Consider the following 13,577-nt stretch of genomic DNA (forward strand, 5'->3'; position numbering starts at 1 on the left):
GGCGGCGGCGGGGGCAGGGGGGGGGGGGTCGTGGGGGTGTGGTGGGCGGCAGCCAGGAGCCACCAAGGAAAAGGAAGGGCTTCCCGTTGCGCCAGGGGCCCTGCCAGCTGCCCCTGCTCCCTCAGGGCACTGGCTGCCCCCACAGCACCAGGCAGAGGCCAAGGCCACAGCCTGGAGCTCAGAGCCCCACCCGGGGGAAGATAAAATGGAGGGCTCGGGGACCTCCAAGACAGCCAGCCTCGAGGCGCCCAACTGTCGAGAAGTGGGCCAAACACCACGCACTCAGGCTCCCTCCAGGCCCTGGTCAGGTCCTGCTCCGCACAGGCACAAGGGCGCAGAGGCTTAACGCCACGGCCAGCGGCAGTCAGCCTGGAGAAGAGAAAGTGGGCAGGGACCCCTGTGATGGCACTGCCAGGTCCTGCCCAGGTCCTGAGCCGAGCACACCCCAAGATGTGCAGTGAGGACCCAGACGGGCCAGCCTCCACTGGGCCCAGGCTAGCTCCCCACAACTCTCTCCCTGCCAGAGGAAACGAAGTCCCCTGCGGGGGCAAAATTACCCACAGCTGCCACAGGTTTTCAAACACTATACCCAGCACTTCGATAAAAATTTACCAAGCATGACGAGAGACAGGACCAAATAACCAAAACCAAAAGAAAACTCAGGCAATAAAAACAGAACCACCGGGCTTCCCTGGTGGCGTAGTGGTTGAGAGTCCGCCTGCCGATGCAGGGGACACGGGTTCGTGCCCCGGTCTGGGAAGATCCCACGTGCTGCAGAGCAGCTGGGCCCGTGAGCCATGGCCGCTGAGCCTGCGTGTCCGGAGCCTGTGCTCCACAGCGGGAGAGGCCACAGCAGTGAGACGCCCGCGTACCGCAAAAAAAAACAAACAAAAAAAACAGAACCACCAATGACCCCACTGTTGGAGTTACTAAAGGCTTTCATATAACTGCAGAGACGGAGAATTTTACCAAAGAACTGGAATCTAATCCAAAGAATCTAATGTAAAACAATCATTGAAGTTAGGAAGTTAACAGATGGGTTTAACAACCAGTTGGACACTGCAAAGGAAAGGATGAAAGAACTCAAGACAGGTCACTGGACAATATTCAGAGTGAAACAGAGACAGGACAAATTTTAAAAACGGAATGGAAAATACACAACACAACCTGAGACATAAGGAAAGGGTCTAACGTGTGTGCAACTGGGATCCTAGAAAGGGAACAGAGAAAGAACGGCAGAGAAACTGTCTGAAAAGATACCTCCCAAGATTTCCCCAAAACAGACAAAAGACATTAAGTCACAAATACCAGAAGTTCTACAAATAACAAACTGGACAAATACAAAGAAAACCACATCTAAGTACATCAGAGTCAAACCCCTGAAAGAAAAACAAGGATATTTCTTAGAAGCAGGTAGTGATAAGAGATGGTAACCTTCAAACAGTGACAAGACGATGTAACGCCCACTCCACAGCACCACAGAAGGCAGAAGGCAGAAGCGGGATGACAGCAGTAAAGCTCCAGGAGAAACACCTGCTGCCCCAGAATTCCACACTCACTGAAAATACCTTTCAAAATGAGGACAAAACAAAGATGTTTTCACATAAACAAAAGCTGAAGGAGTCTTTTCCTAGGAGGCATACTGTTTTTCAGACAGAGGACAATGATCCCAGATGAAACCACAGAAACACAGGAATTGAAAGGGCAGAGCGGGTAGGTGTGAGTGAACGCACTAAGGGCTGGGGAAGCAGTGCCCACAGCGCCCCTAGCAGGGCCCGGAAGAGCATGTCCTGCTGGGAAAGGCCAGCTTCTAACTTCGTGTCAAGGGCACAGGACACAGTCTCTGGGGTAACCACCAAAGCAGTAATAAGTAAATAAATAACAAAGTATTTGAAGGAAAACAGAATAACGAAATACTTGACTAAGAGGTTGTAAGAAAGGAAAAACAGAGAACAAATAGAAAAATAGTAAGATATTAGAATTAAATTCAAATATATCAATAAGCACACTGAATTTAAATGGATGAAATTCTCCAATAAAAAATACTTTTAAGACTTGGGCTTCCCTGGTGGCGCAGTGGTTGAGAGTCCGCCTGCTGATGCAGGGGACACGGGTTCGTGTCCCGGTTTGGGAAGATCCCACATGCCGCGGGGTGGCTGGGCCCGTGAGCCATGGCCGCTGAGCCTGCGCATCCGGAGCCTGTGCTCCGCAACGGGAGAGGCCACAACAGTGAGAGGCCCGCGTACCACAAAAAAAAAAAAAAAAAAAAAATTTAAGACTAGATAAAAAAAATTAGACAAATACACATAATTATGTAACCGAGCAGGACCCTGTGGGGCCTTCCCAGAACAGGACTCCTCCAGCTCAGCCAAGCCGTCCACCTGCCTTTTGTCTGTAGAAAAACTTTAGTCAAAGAATAAATTTAACCAGAGCAGTGAAAAAAATTGCAGAAAGAAAGGAAAACAGTCAAGCAAGACCAAATAATAATAGTTTAGCCATTAAACAAAGTCAAGGACCTTTAGTTCCTCCTCAAGGGTGAGAGATACTGTTCTGAGCCACCGTCCTTGACACTGTTTTACAGATACTGAAACCCCCACCAGGTGGAAGAAGTTAACTGCATGCTGCCCACAAGCACCGAGACCCCAGACCAGTCGGAACCAGAAGGCTGAGGATGTTGACTCCCGACTAGCTCTCCGACAACCCATCAGAAAAGCGTCCATGAGCTGATCACGCCCCCCACAACCCCCTCCCCCACTCCGTCTTTAAAAACCTTTCCCTGAAAGCCTCTGGGGAGTTAGGCTCTTTTGAGCATTAGCTGCCTGGACTCCTTGCTTGGCGCCTGCAATAAACCCTGCACTTTCCTTCACCACAACCAGTGTCAGTAGGTTGGCTTTACTGCGTGTGGGCAAGAGGACCTAAGTTTGGTTCAGTAGCAATTATATGCTGCTTATAAGATACATTAAATATATCGTGAAGGGTTGAATTTTAAAATATGGGAAAAGACAGACCACGCACATACTCAGCAAAAGAAAGCGGGTATAGTTATACTAACACCCAACACAGTAGAATTTAAGGGGAAAAGCGTTTGGTGATAAAGAGGGACATTTTATAACGTTAAGCGTTATTTCCACCAGGAAGATACAGAATCCTGAATCTGTATCCTCTTAACACCGCATCAGAATATAATGGGAGGGCTTCCCTGGTGGCACAGTGGTTAAGAATCCGCCTGCCAATGCAAGGGACACGGGTCCGAGCCCTGGTCCGGGAAGATCCCACATGCCGCAGAGCAACTAAGCCCGTGAGCCACAACTACCGGGCCTGCGCTCTAGAACCCGCAAGCCACAACTACTGAAGCTCATGCGCCTAGAGCCCGTGCTCCGCAACAAGAGAAGCCACCGCAATGAGAAGCCCGTGCACTGCAGGAAGAGTAGCCCCCACTCGCCACAACTAGAGAAAAGCCCACGCACAGCAATGAAGACCCAACGCAGCCAAAAAGAACAAAAAATAAATATAATAAAATAAATAAATTTATTTAAAAAAAAAGAATATAATGGGAAACCGACAAGATAAAGGGGAGTAGATAAGTCCACACCTGCAGTGGGAGTTTTAACACTCTTCTTTAGAACAAGGGGACCGAAAAATCGGTAAGGATGGTTTGAACAGGACTAACCAACTTGACCTGATGGACATTTATAGACCGCTCCACCCAACAGGTGCAGATACCCATTCCTTTGAAGTGCACATGACGAGGCCACCAAAATAGACCATGCACTGAGCTGTAAATCAAATCTCAGCACACTGGGAAAAAAGGAAAATCATTCAGTGTTTGTCCTCTGACCACAATGGGATTATACTAGAAACTGATAACACAGAGATAACTAGAAAACTCCCAACTGTTTTCAAAACAAGTGGTACACTTGTAAATGACTTAATATCTAAAAGAAATAAAAATGGAAATTAGAAAATATTTTGAACTGATCATAGTAAAAATGTAACACATCAAAACTGTGTGATGTAACTAAAACCTGCCTAGAGAGAAATTTATAGTCTCAAATTCTTATATTAGGAGAAACAGAAATAATGAAAATCAAGAACCTAAGAAAGCTGAAAATAGTAAATTAAACTGAAAGAAACTAGAAGGAACGAAATAATAAAAGTAAATCAATGAAATATAAAATAAACGTACAATACAGATAAACAACACAGCAAAAGTCTGGTTCTTTAAGAAGGCTGATAAAAGCGCTGGTGAGGCTGCAGAGGAACTGGAGTCCTCCTACACTGCTGGCAGGAATGCAAAATGGTCCAGCTACTTTGGAAAGCGGTCCAGCCGTGCCTCACAGTTAAACACAGAGCTCCAGTGAGAGCTTACATGATCCCATGTACATGAAATGTCCAGAACAGGCAAACAGAGAGTGGCAGGAAGCAGACTGCTGCTTGTTTAGGACTGGCGGCACGAGAGACATGCTTTCTGAGGCGATGACAACGCTCTAGCGTTGACCGTGGTGAGGGCCGCACACTTGTCTGCACGTAACTGAAAACCAGTGACTTGTGCAACGTAACGGGTGAATTTCATCTCAACAAAGCCATTACCAAGGAAAAGACTAAAAAAACTGGCAACCCCCTAGCAACATGGAGCAAAGAGAAAAAGGGCAAAATTACAAACATAAGACATGACAGAGGGGTCGTCACTACAAGTGCCGCAGACACGAAAGGGAAACAGGGAATGTTAAGGATAACTTTACTCTGATACATCTGGTCTCTGAAGTGACACAGACACAGCCTTTGCAAAATATAACTTAGCAAAACTGGAATGAGAAGCAGAAAGGCTGGCTAGTTCCACATCTACTATAGAAATTGCAGCCACAAGTACGATCTTACCACAAAGAAAGCTAAAGGCCCCGATGGCTTCACTGTGAGTTTTCCCAAACATTTCAAGAGGAAACAGTACTGGTCACCACTGGACTGCCCAGGGTGCAGAGCACGAGCGGGCACCTCCCAGCGGTGTCGGGGCAAGCACGACTGCGACACACCCAGTTGACGAGGACACTGCAAGAACACAGGCCACCTGCACAGCTCCACCCAAAATACCAGCAATACCTGGAGAGGGTAACTTGGCATGACCACATCTGGGTATGCAAGGGTGCTTTAACCTTAAAAATCCGTCAGTGTGGTGGTCCAACGGTTAGGACTCCAAGCTCCCACTGCCGGCGGCCCAGGTTAGATCCCTGGTCAGGGAAATAAGCTCCCGAAAGCCGTGTGGTATGGCACCCCCCAAAAAAAATCAGTCAGTGTAATTCACCTCGGCGCAGATTAAGGGGAAAAACCCCACATGATGATCATACCAATACATACACAGACGACTCAACACCCTTCACTATAAAAGCTCCTGGCAATTAAGGAAAAGGAAACACTTTCAACCTGTTACCTGATAAAGGCATCTTAGAGCAGACGTCTAAGGCGCTGGAAACGCTCTCTGGAGCCAGGACAGAGCCGAGGACGCCCCCCCCCCCACGCCCTGCTTCACCCCTTCACACCCCACAGGGCACCACAGGCATGCAGACAGCCAAGAGAAACACGTGACAGGCATACAGATCAGAAGGGAGCAACTAAAACTGGCAGCAGACACAACTGTATACATTAAGAAAACAAAACAAGAGGGCTTCCCTGGTGGCGCAGTGGTTAAGAATCCGCCTGCCAATGTAGGGGACACGGGTTCGAGCCCTGGTCTGGGAAGAGCCCACATGCCACGGAGCAACTAAGCCCGTGCGCCACAACTACTGAGCCTGCACTCTAGAGCCCGCAAGCCACAACTACTGAGCCCGCATTCCCCAACGACTGAAGCCCGTGCGCCTAGAGCCCATGCTCTGCAGCAAGAAAAGCCACCGCAATGAGAAGTCCACACACCGCAACAAAGAGCAGCCCCCGCTCGCCGCAACTAGAGAAAGTTCGCACGCAGCAACGAAGACCCAACGCAGTCAAAAATAAATAAATAAAATTTTTTAAAAAAGTAAAAGAAAACAAAACAAGAGATCCCAAAGCTCAATTAGTTAAGACTGCTCACTGAATTTTGTATTTTTAGATATAACATCAACATACCTCAACTGTACTTCTATACACTGGAAACAAAAGATACCATTTACCTTAGCTCAAAACACAAATACTTAGGAATAAATCTAACGAACAAAGTGTAAGACCTCCTCATTAAAAATGAGAGAAAGCAGAGAACGCCTCAAGAAATAAGGGAGGGCCTCCCTGGTGGCGCAGTGGTTGGGAATCCGCCTGCCAATGCAGGGGACACGGGTTCGAGCCCTGGTCCGGGAAGATCCCACGTGCCACGGAGCAACTAAGCCCGTGCGCCACAACTGCTGAGTCTGTGCTCTGGAGCCACAAGCCACAACTGCTGAGCCAGCATGCCTAGAGCCCAAGCTCCACAACAGGAGAAACCGCCGCAATGAGAGGCCCGCACACTGCAGGGAAGACTGGCCCCTGCTCGCCGCAGCTAGAGAGAAGCCCGCACGCAGCAAAGAAGACCCAACGCAGCCAAAAATATAAAATAAATAAATTTTAAAAAAGAAAGAAGGGATATTGATCGATTGGAAGACTCAGTATTGTTAAAATCAATGTCAATTTTCCCCAAACTGATCCACAAACCCCAATCAGAATCCCAGAAGTTTTTTTTACAGAAATGGACAATCTGATTTAAAAATTTATACAGAAAAACAGGGGGCCACGAACAGCCCAGACACCCCCGAGGGAGAAGAACAGCTGGGATTCAAGGTCTCATGCCACAGATCCTGAGACAGGTTATAAACCTGCCATACTGAAAACAGTCTGGTATTGGCACAAACAGACCAACAGAAGGGGTCAGGGACAGCAGCAACAGGCCCCCACGTAAGTTCAAAACAGCGGTGCCACCACTGTGCACTGGGAGGAATGGTTGTCAACAGATGGCACCTTGTCACCTGGACACCCAGTGGAAAGCAGCAAACTCTGACCATCTCCTCACAACAGACACACAGACCAACCCCTTAGAAGTCCTCGATCCAATGGGAAATGTAAAACCGAAAGCTTCCAGGAGGCAACACAGGAGAATATTTCCAGGATTTGGGGCAAAGATTTCTTAAACGGGACACAAAAACATTAATCACAAAGGAGAAGATGGATAAATTGTACTTCATTAGAATTAAGAGCTCTGTTCATCAAAAGATACTGCTGAGAGGTGGAGGGCAGCCAGGACGGGGAGGCTACCTTCCACGCAGATGCCCAGCCCTGGCCTCGGCCCAGGACATGCCTGCTGGACCCCAGGGTGTGCCCATGCTCAGCATCACTGGATGCTGGCAGGCAGGACACACTGGCCAGCAGGTCACAGAGCTCCAGAGGCCCAAGGCTGGCCAACACTGGGCGGTCCTCTCCATCTCTGCCTGTCATGGGTTTGAATTTGCAACTTCCTCATGCCCAGTGATGCTGAGTGCCTGCCGATAAATGCTAATCAGCCACCCTGAGGCCTTCTTTTGACCACATACCCTCTGCATGATACCACAGATACATAACATCGTGTTATACATTCGCCCAAACCCACAAGGTAAACAAACCATGGGCTCTCGGTGATGATGAGGTGTCACTGTGGGTTCACCATTGGTAACAATGCACCGCTCTAGGGGATGTCCAACCTGGGCGATGCTGTACATGTGTGGGGACTGGGGGGTATGGGAAATCTCTGTACCCTCCTCTCAATTTCACTGTGAACCTAAAACTGCTCTTAAAAATAAAGTCTATTTAGGGCTTCCCTGGTGGCGCAGTGGTTGAGAATCCGTCTGCCAATGCAGGGGACACGGGTTCGAGCCCTGGTCCGGCAAGATCCCACATGCCGCAGAGCGGCTAAGCCCATGGGCTACAACTACTGAGGCCCGCACACCTAGAGCCCGTGCTCCACAACGGGAGAAGCCACTGCGATGAGAGGCCTGTGCACCGCAACAAAGAGTAGCCCCCGCTCGCCGCAACTAGAGAAAGCCCGTGCAGAGCAACGAAGACCCAACACAGCCATAAATGAATAAATACATTTAAAAAAAATTTTTTCTTCAATTCTTAGGTTGTCCCTGGGGAGGCAAGCAGAGGGGGAGGGGCGGAGGGAAGCAGGTAATGGTAGGCTGGGGAGAAGGGAGTCCCCAGCTGCACTGCCCTCCAAGAAAGAAGATCCCCAGGTGAACCTGAGGAGAGGGACAGAAGCTCATTCTGGAAGCTCCCCCCCCCCCACCAGAGCTGCAGACCAGAACCCGCTGTTAACAAGACCCTGGGTGTCTGAAGCCTGGGAGAGAAGAAGATCTGAAGGTCACGGTGGGCAGGACACGGCTGTGGCCGTGGGCACGCTCTACACAGAAAGGGTGACAGGTGACAGCAGCCTCCTGGCCTAGACCACTGCTAGGGCTCACCTGCTCATACACAGGCCTGCTGGTAGTTCGGCTGGAACCCAATAAAGACCAAAGACTTAAAAAATAGCTGTGGGCAAAAACACACCTCCCATGGATGTGTTTCACGAAAAGTTGTGGTGGGATTTCCCTAGTGGCACAGTGGATAAGACTCCACACTCCCAATACAGGGGGTCCGGGTTCGATCCCTGGTCCTGGAACTAGATTCCACATGCATGCCACAACTTAAACGTTCACATGCCACAACTAAGGAGCCCACGTGCTGCAACTAAGGAGCTGGCAAGCCACAACTAAGGAGCCCACGAGCCACAACTAAGGAGCCCGCCTGCCACAACTAAGACCCAGTGCAACTAAATAAATAAATAAATAACTTCCCTGGCGGCCCAGTGGTTAAGACTTTGCCTTCAAATGCAGGGAGTGCAGGTTCAATCCCTGGTCAGGGAGCTAAGATCCCACATGCCTCAAGGCCAAAAAAATCAAAACATAAAACAGAAGCAATATTGTAACAAATTCAATAGGGGTTTTGAAGATGGCCTATGTTGAAAAAATAAAAGGGGGGGATTCCCTGGTGGTCCAGTAGTTAAGACTGCGCTCCCAATGCAAGGGGCTTGGGTTCGATCCCTGCTCTGGGAACTAGATCCCGCATGCATGCCACCATTAAGAGTTCGCACGATGCTACTAAAGATCCCACATGCCACACTGAAGATCCCACGTGCTGCAGCTAAGACCTGGTACAGCCAAAACAGATAAGTAATAAATAAATATTTTAAAATACATAAATAAATAAATTTTTAAAAAGCTGCAGTAACAATCTGGACACACAGCTCGGGAAGATGCGCTGGCTGGGTCACCGGCCTGGCAGCAACAGGGGTGTCTGCTCACAGCCTGAAAGTTTCTGCCAAATGCCCACCCAGGGACGGACGGTCTAGAGAGCAGGTCTCTCCTCAGCCTGCCCCAGCGACGGCTTTACCTTCTGTGGGTCGGTGGGGGGGGGGGGGGGCGGGGGGGGAGGTGCTGTCTGCAGGGCCGGTGCAGCCCCAGGCAGCAGAAACAGGAGGGCAGCTGGGGCAAGGAGAGGAGAGTGAATGAAGCCTTCAGATACGCTCTAGGGGCTTGGAATTTACGTGGAAGGAAAGGAGGTGGCACTGGTGGGCGTCGGACAAGTCTGCGGACCCTGCTGGGGGATGGGGGCAGGGGAGTGTCGTCAACCAGAAGAGGACAGAGAAGACCGTGTCACACTTGTGCCCCCCCCCGCCGCCCCCAAACGGCCATCCTGAGGGGACCACCGGCAGGCCCAGCGGCCAGAGCGCTGGACTCCCCGCACACTGCTGTCTCATCTTCAACAGCTTCACGAGGTCAAAGTCAGGGCCACAAATGCACCTGTTCAAGATGTACATTTCAATGGCTCGTAGTCTATTTACAGAGCTATGCAAACATCACCATAATCTAACTTAAGGACATTTTTATCCCTCAAAAAGAACCGCCCCTACCCCCACCCCACCCCCGTCACCACCCCCAGTCCCCGGCACCCACGGATCTGCTCTGTCTGGATCTGCCTCATCTGGACGTTTGGTATTCAGGGAATCACACAACGTGCGGCCTCCAGTGCGGCTCCTCCACGGGGCGCCGCGCCGCATCCAGGGTCACGTTCCTCTGCAGGCGGCACGCCGCTCCACCGTGTGGGAGGCACCCACCCCTCGGGTGTGGGCGAGCCGGGGCTGCTGTGGGCCGGAGGGGCGGGGCTGCTGGGCCCGCTCACTCTCCTCCACCCGGGGGCGGGTCCAGGTCTGGACCCCCTGGATGAGATGCCCGCCCCTTCGCCCCAGGGGGGCGGGAGGAGCGCGAGGCGGGGAATGGAGCAGCCGCCTCCAAAGCCCCGCCCGCCCGTACACCTGTGTCCGCTCCCCGACCGCCCCTGCGGCCCCCGCGGCTCCGGCTCCGGCTCGGGCCACGCTCGGAGGCAGAGCGGGGCCCTGACCCGAGCGCCCCGCACCTCCCTGCAGCCCGCCCCGGCTCCCCACCCCGCCCGAGCCAGGGCGGGGCAGGCCTCGCTGCGGGGCAAGGCGGTGACCACGGACGGAGCTCCACTGCGCCACCTCGTGGGGCCGCCAGGGCGCGCAGCTTCATCCCTTCAAGCAACAAACGCTCCTTTTATGCTGAAACGGTACCTTTCAAAAACTGAAAGACATTTTAGTGAAAGATTCTGATATTGAGGGTCGCCCACCCACGCACACTGTCTCGAGGACCCTTCCAGCACTCCATGCAAACGGGGGCGACGGCCAGGCCACCCGCCATCGGGGAAAGCCTGCGCGGCACACGGAAGGAACAGCAGGGGAGGAGATAGCTCAAAGAGGCCACCGCTCCCACGAGAGACCAGACGCCGTGGCTCCCACGAGAGCCTCGCAGGACCGCCTCACAAGGAAGGGTGCGGATAACACGGAGCTGCTCCAGCTGAAACCATGAAAGCAGAAACGCAGGCCTGGCTGGAAGATAAACTCTCTCAAAGCAGAAGGTAAGTAAGTGGGAAACAGGAAAGGAGACCAGAAGACAGGTCAGCAGGGCAGCAGAGTGAACAAAGAAGACACAAAGGGAGAAGCCACAGTGACTCCAGAAGCCGGAGACGGGAGGCCGCGGGGGAAGGGCCGCTGGGGGCACCGCACATGGACCTCTGAGCCTGAAGACAAACAGGAGGTGCTACAGCCTGGAGAGCAACGCAGCGTCCCACACAGAGGACCCCGAACCAGGGCATCCACCTGTCCCAAAGGCGCGCGGGACACAGGGAGACTATGGGCACCACTGTCCAAATGCTGGGGAGACCAATTTGCAGCCCAGAATCCTGCCAGACTATCCCCAAAGCTTGGGCAGAAGGAAGACCACAGGGGGTCAGATGCTCAGAGGCGCCCGTTCTCAGAAGCCACGGGGCACGTGCTGTCACATAAGGACGAGGACACAGGGCCAGGAGCGTGGGTCCTGCAAGGAGAGGCGAGGGGAAAAGAGACACGAGGAGGCAGCGAGAGCAGAGGCCAAGTGGAGGGGCCAGAAGGCCCCAGAAGGCCCTCTTCAGGAAGGCGCGATGGACAGAATTCCCGACACACGCAAACGCCTGCAGGGCAGCCGAGGGCGCCCCACCGTCCAGGCACAAGGGGAGAGCAGAGCACCGTGCTCTCGGAGAAGGCGGGGCTGGCGAGGAGGGGACGAGGTCAGCAGCCCCTCGGGACACCGGCCTGGCTACAACTGGCCAACCACGGGAAGATGCTGAAGAGTCCTCCCCAGGGGCCGAGGGGGGACGGGCACCAAGCTGCCCAGCTCCTCAATCTGTGAAAGTCTCCTATCCGTCCAGACGGTTAATCCAACAAGGTGCTCCAATCAAACACAAACACTAAGCTACTGGGACACAGAGCCCGACAGCAGAGGGAGGCTGACCAAGAGCCAAGATGGGGTCCTCCAAGAGGTCCCCAAACCAAAGGATACGCGGGGTGCCTTCCGTCCGGCACACCAGGTAGAGGCAGGCCGCGATCACGTGGGCCATCTTCCGGCCACGGGTCAGGTGCTTGCTCACGGCCATCTTGAAGAAGTTGAAGGCTGTGTCCAGGCAGTGTTGGTTCAGCTGCAGCTGGTTCCCCAGGTGATGGATCTGACGCCTCCCTAGGACACAACATGAAACGTTACCGCGGGTTCCCAACCGTCCGTTAACTGACAACTTTGTTAAAAATAAAAGGGTCACACGACCGCCTCAGCAATTGAAGATGGAAAGTGAAGATCTACCCTTTTCCTTTTACACTTTTAAGTTCACTTTTTGCATGGGTTCCAGTAAAATTTTATGTATGGACACTGGATGCAAATTTCCTATTATTTCACGTGCTGTGAGACGCTCTCCTCCAGGCTGGAGTGGCATCAGGCCCAGGGGGCAAGGGCCCTTCTCAAGGGCCCTGAGCTCAGAGTGTCTGGAAAGGGCTCTGTGCAGGCCGGCCAGCCTGGTGCTGAACACCATTAAACAATATGGCCAGCAAGTTCCACACACTCAACCTCAAACGCCCCCTCCCCGTGGGTGAGCTCCCCAGGCTCTGCCTCCTGCTCCCAGAGCCAGGGGGTGGGTCACGCCCACCCAGCCTTCCCTAAGGCCCCCACGCCAGCCTCGGTGAGGCCACGGACAGCACAGGCAGATTCGGGGAGGGAGGGGCGCGGGCCCTCGCACGACCAGGATGTCAGCTGACCCGGGCCACAGTCTGCGTCCACACCTCTTAATGAAGCAAGGCCATCTCAGAAGCTATGGGCCAAAAGACGGCAGCAAGAGAGGAAGCAGACATGCTGCCCACACACCGGCGGGTCATCGTGGGCCATCCCGCACGCGGCAGCGCGTTGCCCTTGTGAGCCGGCGCGCCCACAGCTTCCTACGTCTCTGCTCCAGGCCCAGCCCACACCCACCTCCATGTGCTGTGTTGGTACAGCGAGCAGACAGGTCCCAGTTCCACCCAGTGTCCTCGGCACCCGAGACCCTCTCTCCTCTGGCGAAGGCCGCCCTACGCTGGGCCAGGGACCTCAGCCCACAAAGAGCTAAGAGCCGATTCCGCTGCGCTCTTTGACAAGGACCATGGGCTCAGGGAAGCGAGGGCTGTGTGGTCTCCTCCTCCAGCCTCGGCCGCTAACGGTATGGCCCACACACCCCACACACGCCAACACTGACCGCCGGCCAAAGGTGGGCACCCAGGGAGCCAGCGCCCCGGGGAGCCGGCCACAGGCATGCAGGCTGGCAGCCCAGGGACGGGCCTGACGACCGTGGCATCTGGCAGTCAGCATGTCCCAGAAGCGTCCCTGCCCTTTGTGGCCCTGCTCCCTCGACCCCCGGCAAAGCTCGCCTGGAGCCCACACAGCTCTGAGGCCTCTGGTCAGGTTGCAGTGACAAGGGATCACGCTCGCCGCGCCAGAGCCGAGTCCGGGGAACAGCCGACATACTGACCATCTGGACAGAAAGACAGGGAGGCTGGGCACTAGCTCCCCATCAGCACTGCATGCTCTCACGCCAGACACACCAGACAGACAAACGCGGTCCACCCCGCAGCCCAGCCAGCTCGGAGGTAAACGGGGCGGCGGATGGGAGACCTGCTAATGCCGGGGGCTCGCTCCCAGCCAGCTCCTCAGTGCGCGTTTAGG

The 13,577-nt window shown here is 53.4% G+C and overlaps 1 protein-coding gene across 16 annotated transcripts in view; it reads right to left on the bottom strand.

The window, feature by feature from the left end:
• BRF1 (BRF1 general transcription factor IIIB subunit) overlaps nucleotides 1–13,577 on the bottom strand; it is a 71,693-nt gene that overhangs the window by 32,667 nt on the left and 25,449 nt on the right. For all 16 annotated transcript variants that reach the window (XM_089908289.1, XM_089908288.1, XM_089908286.1 and 13 more), the window contains one exon: nucleotides 11,898–12,071. In XM_089908289.1, the coding sequence (XP_089764415.1) occupies nucleotides 11,898–12,071 (174 nt within the window). The remainder of the gene's footprint in view (nucleotides 1–11,897; nucleotides 12,072–13,577) is intronic.

The sequence above is a fragment of the Delphinapterus leucas genome, chromosome 2, assembly GCF_059928025.1.
Source record: "Delphinapterus leucas isolate spDelLeu-1000000601 "Yukka" chromosome 2, BTC_Dleu_Yukka2, whole genome shotgun sequence".
NCBI lineage: Eukaryota > Metazoa > Chordata > Mammalia > Artiodactyla > Monodontidae > Delphinapterus > Delphinapterus leucas.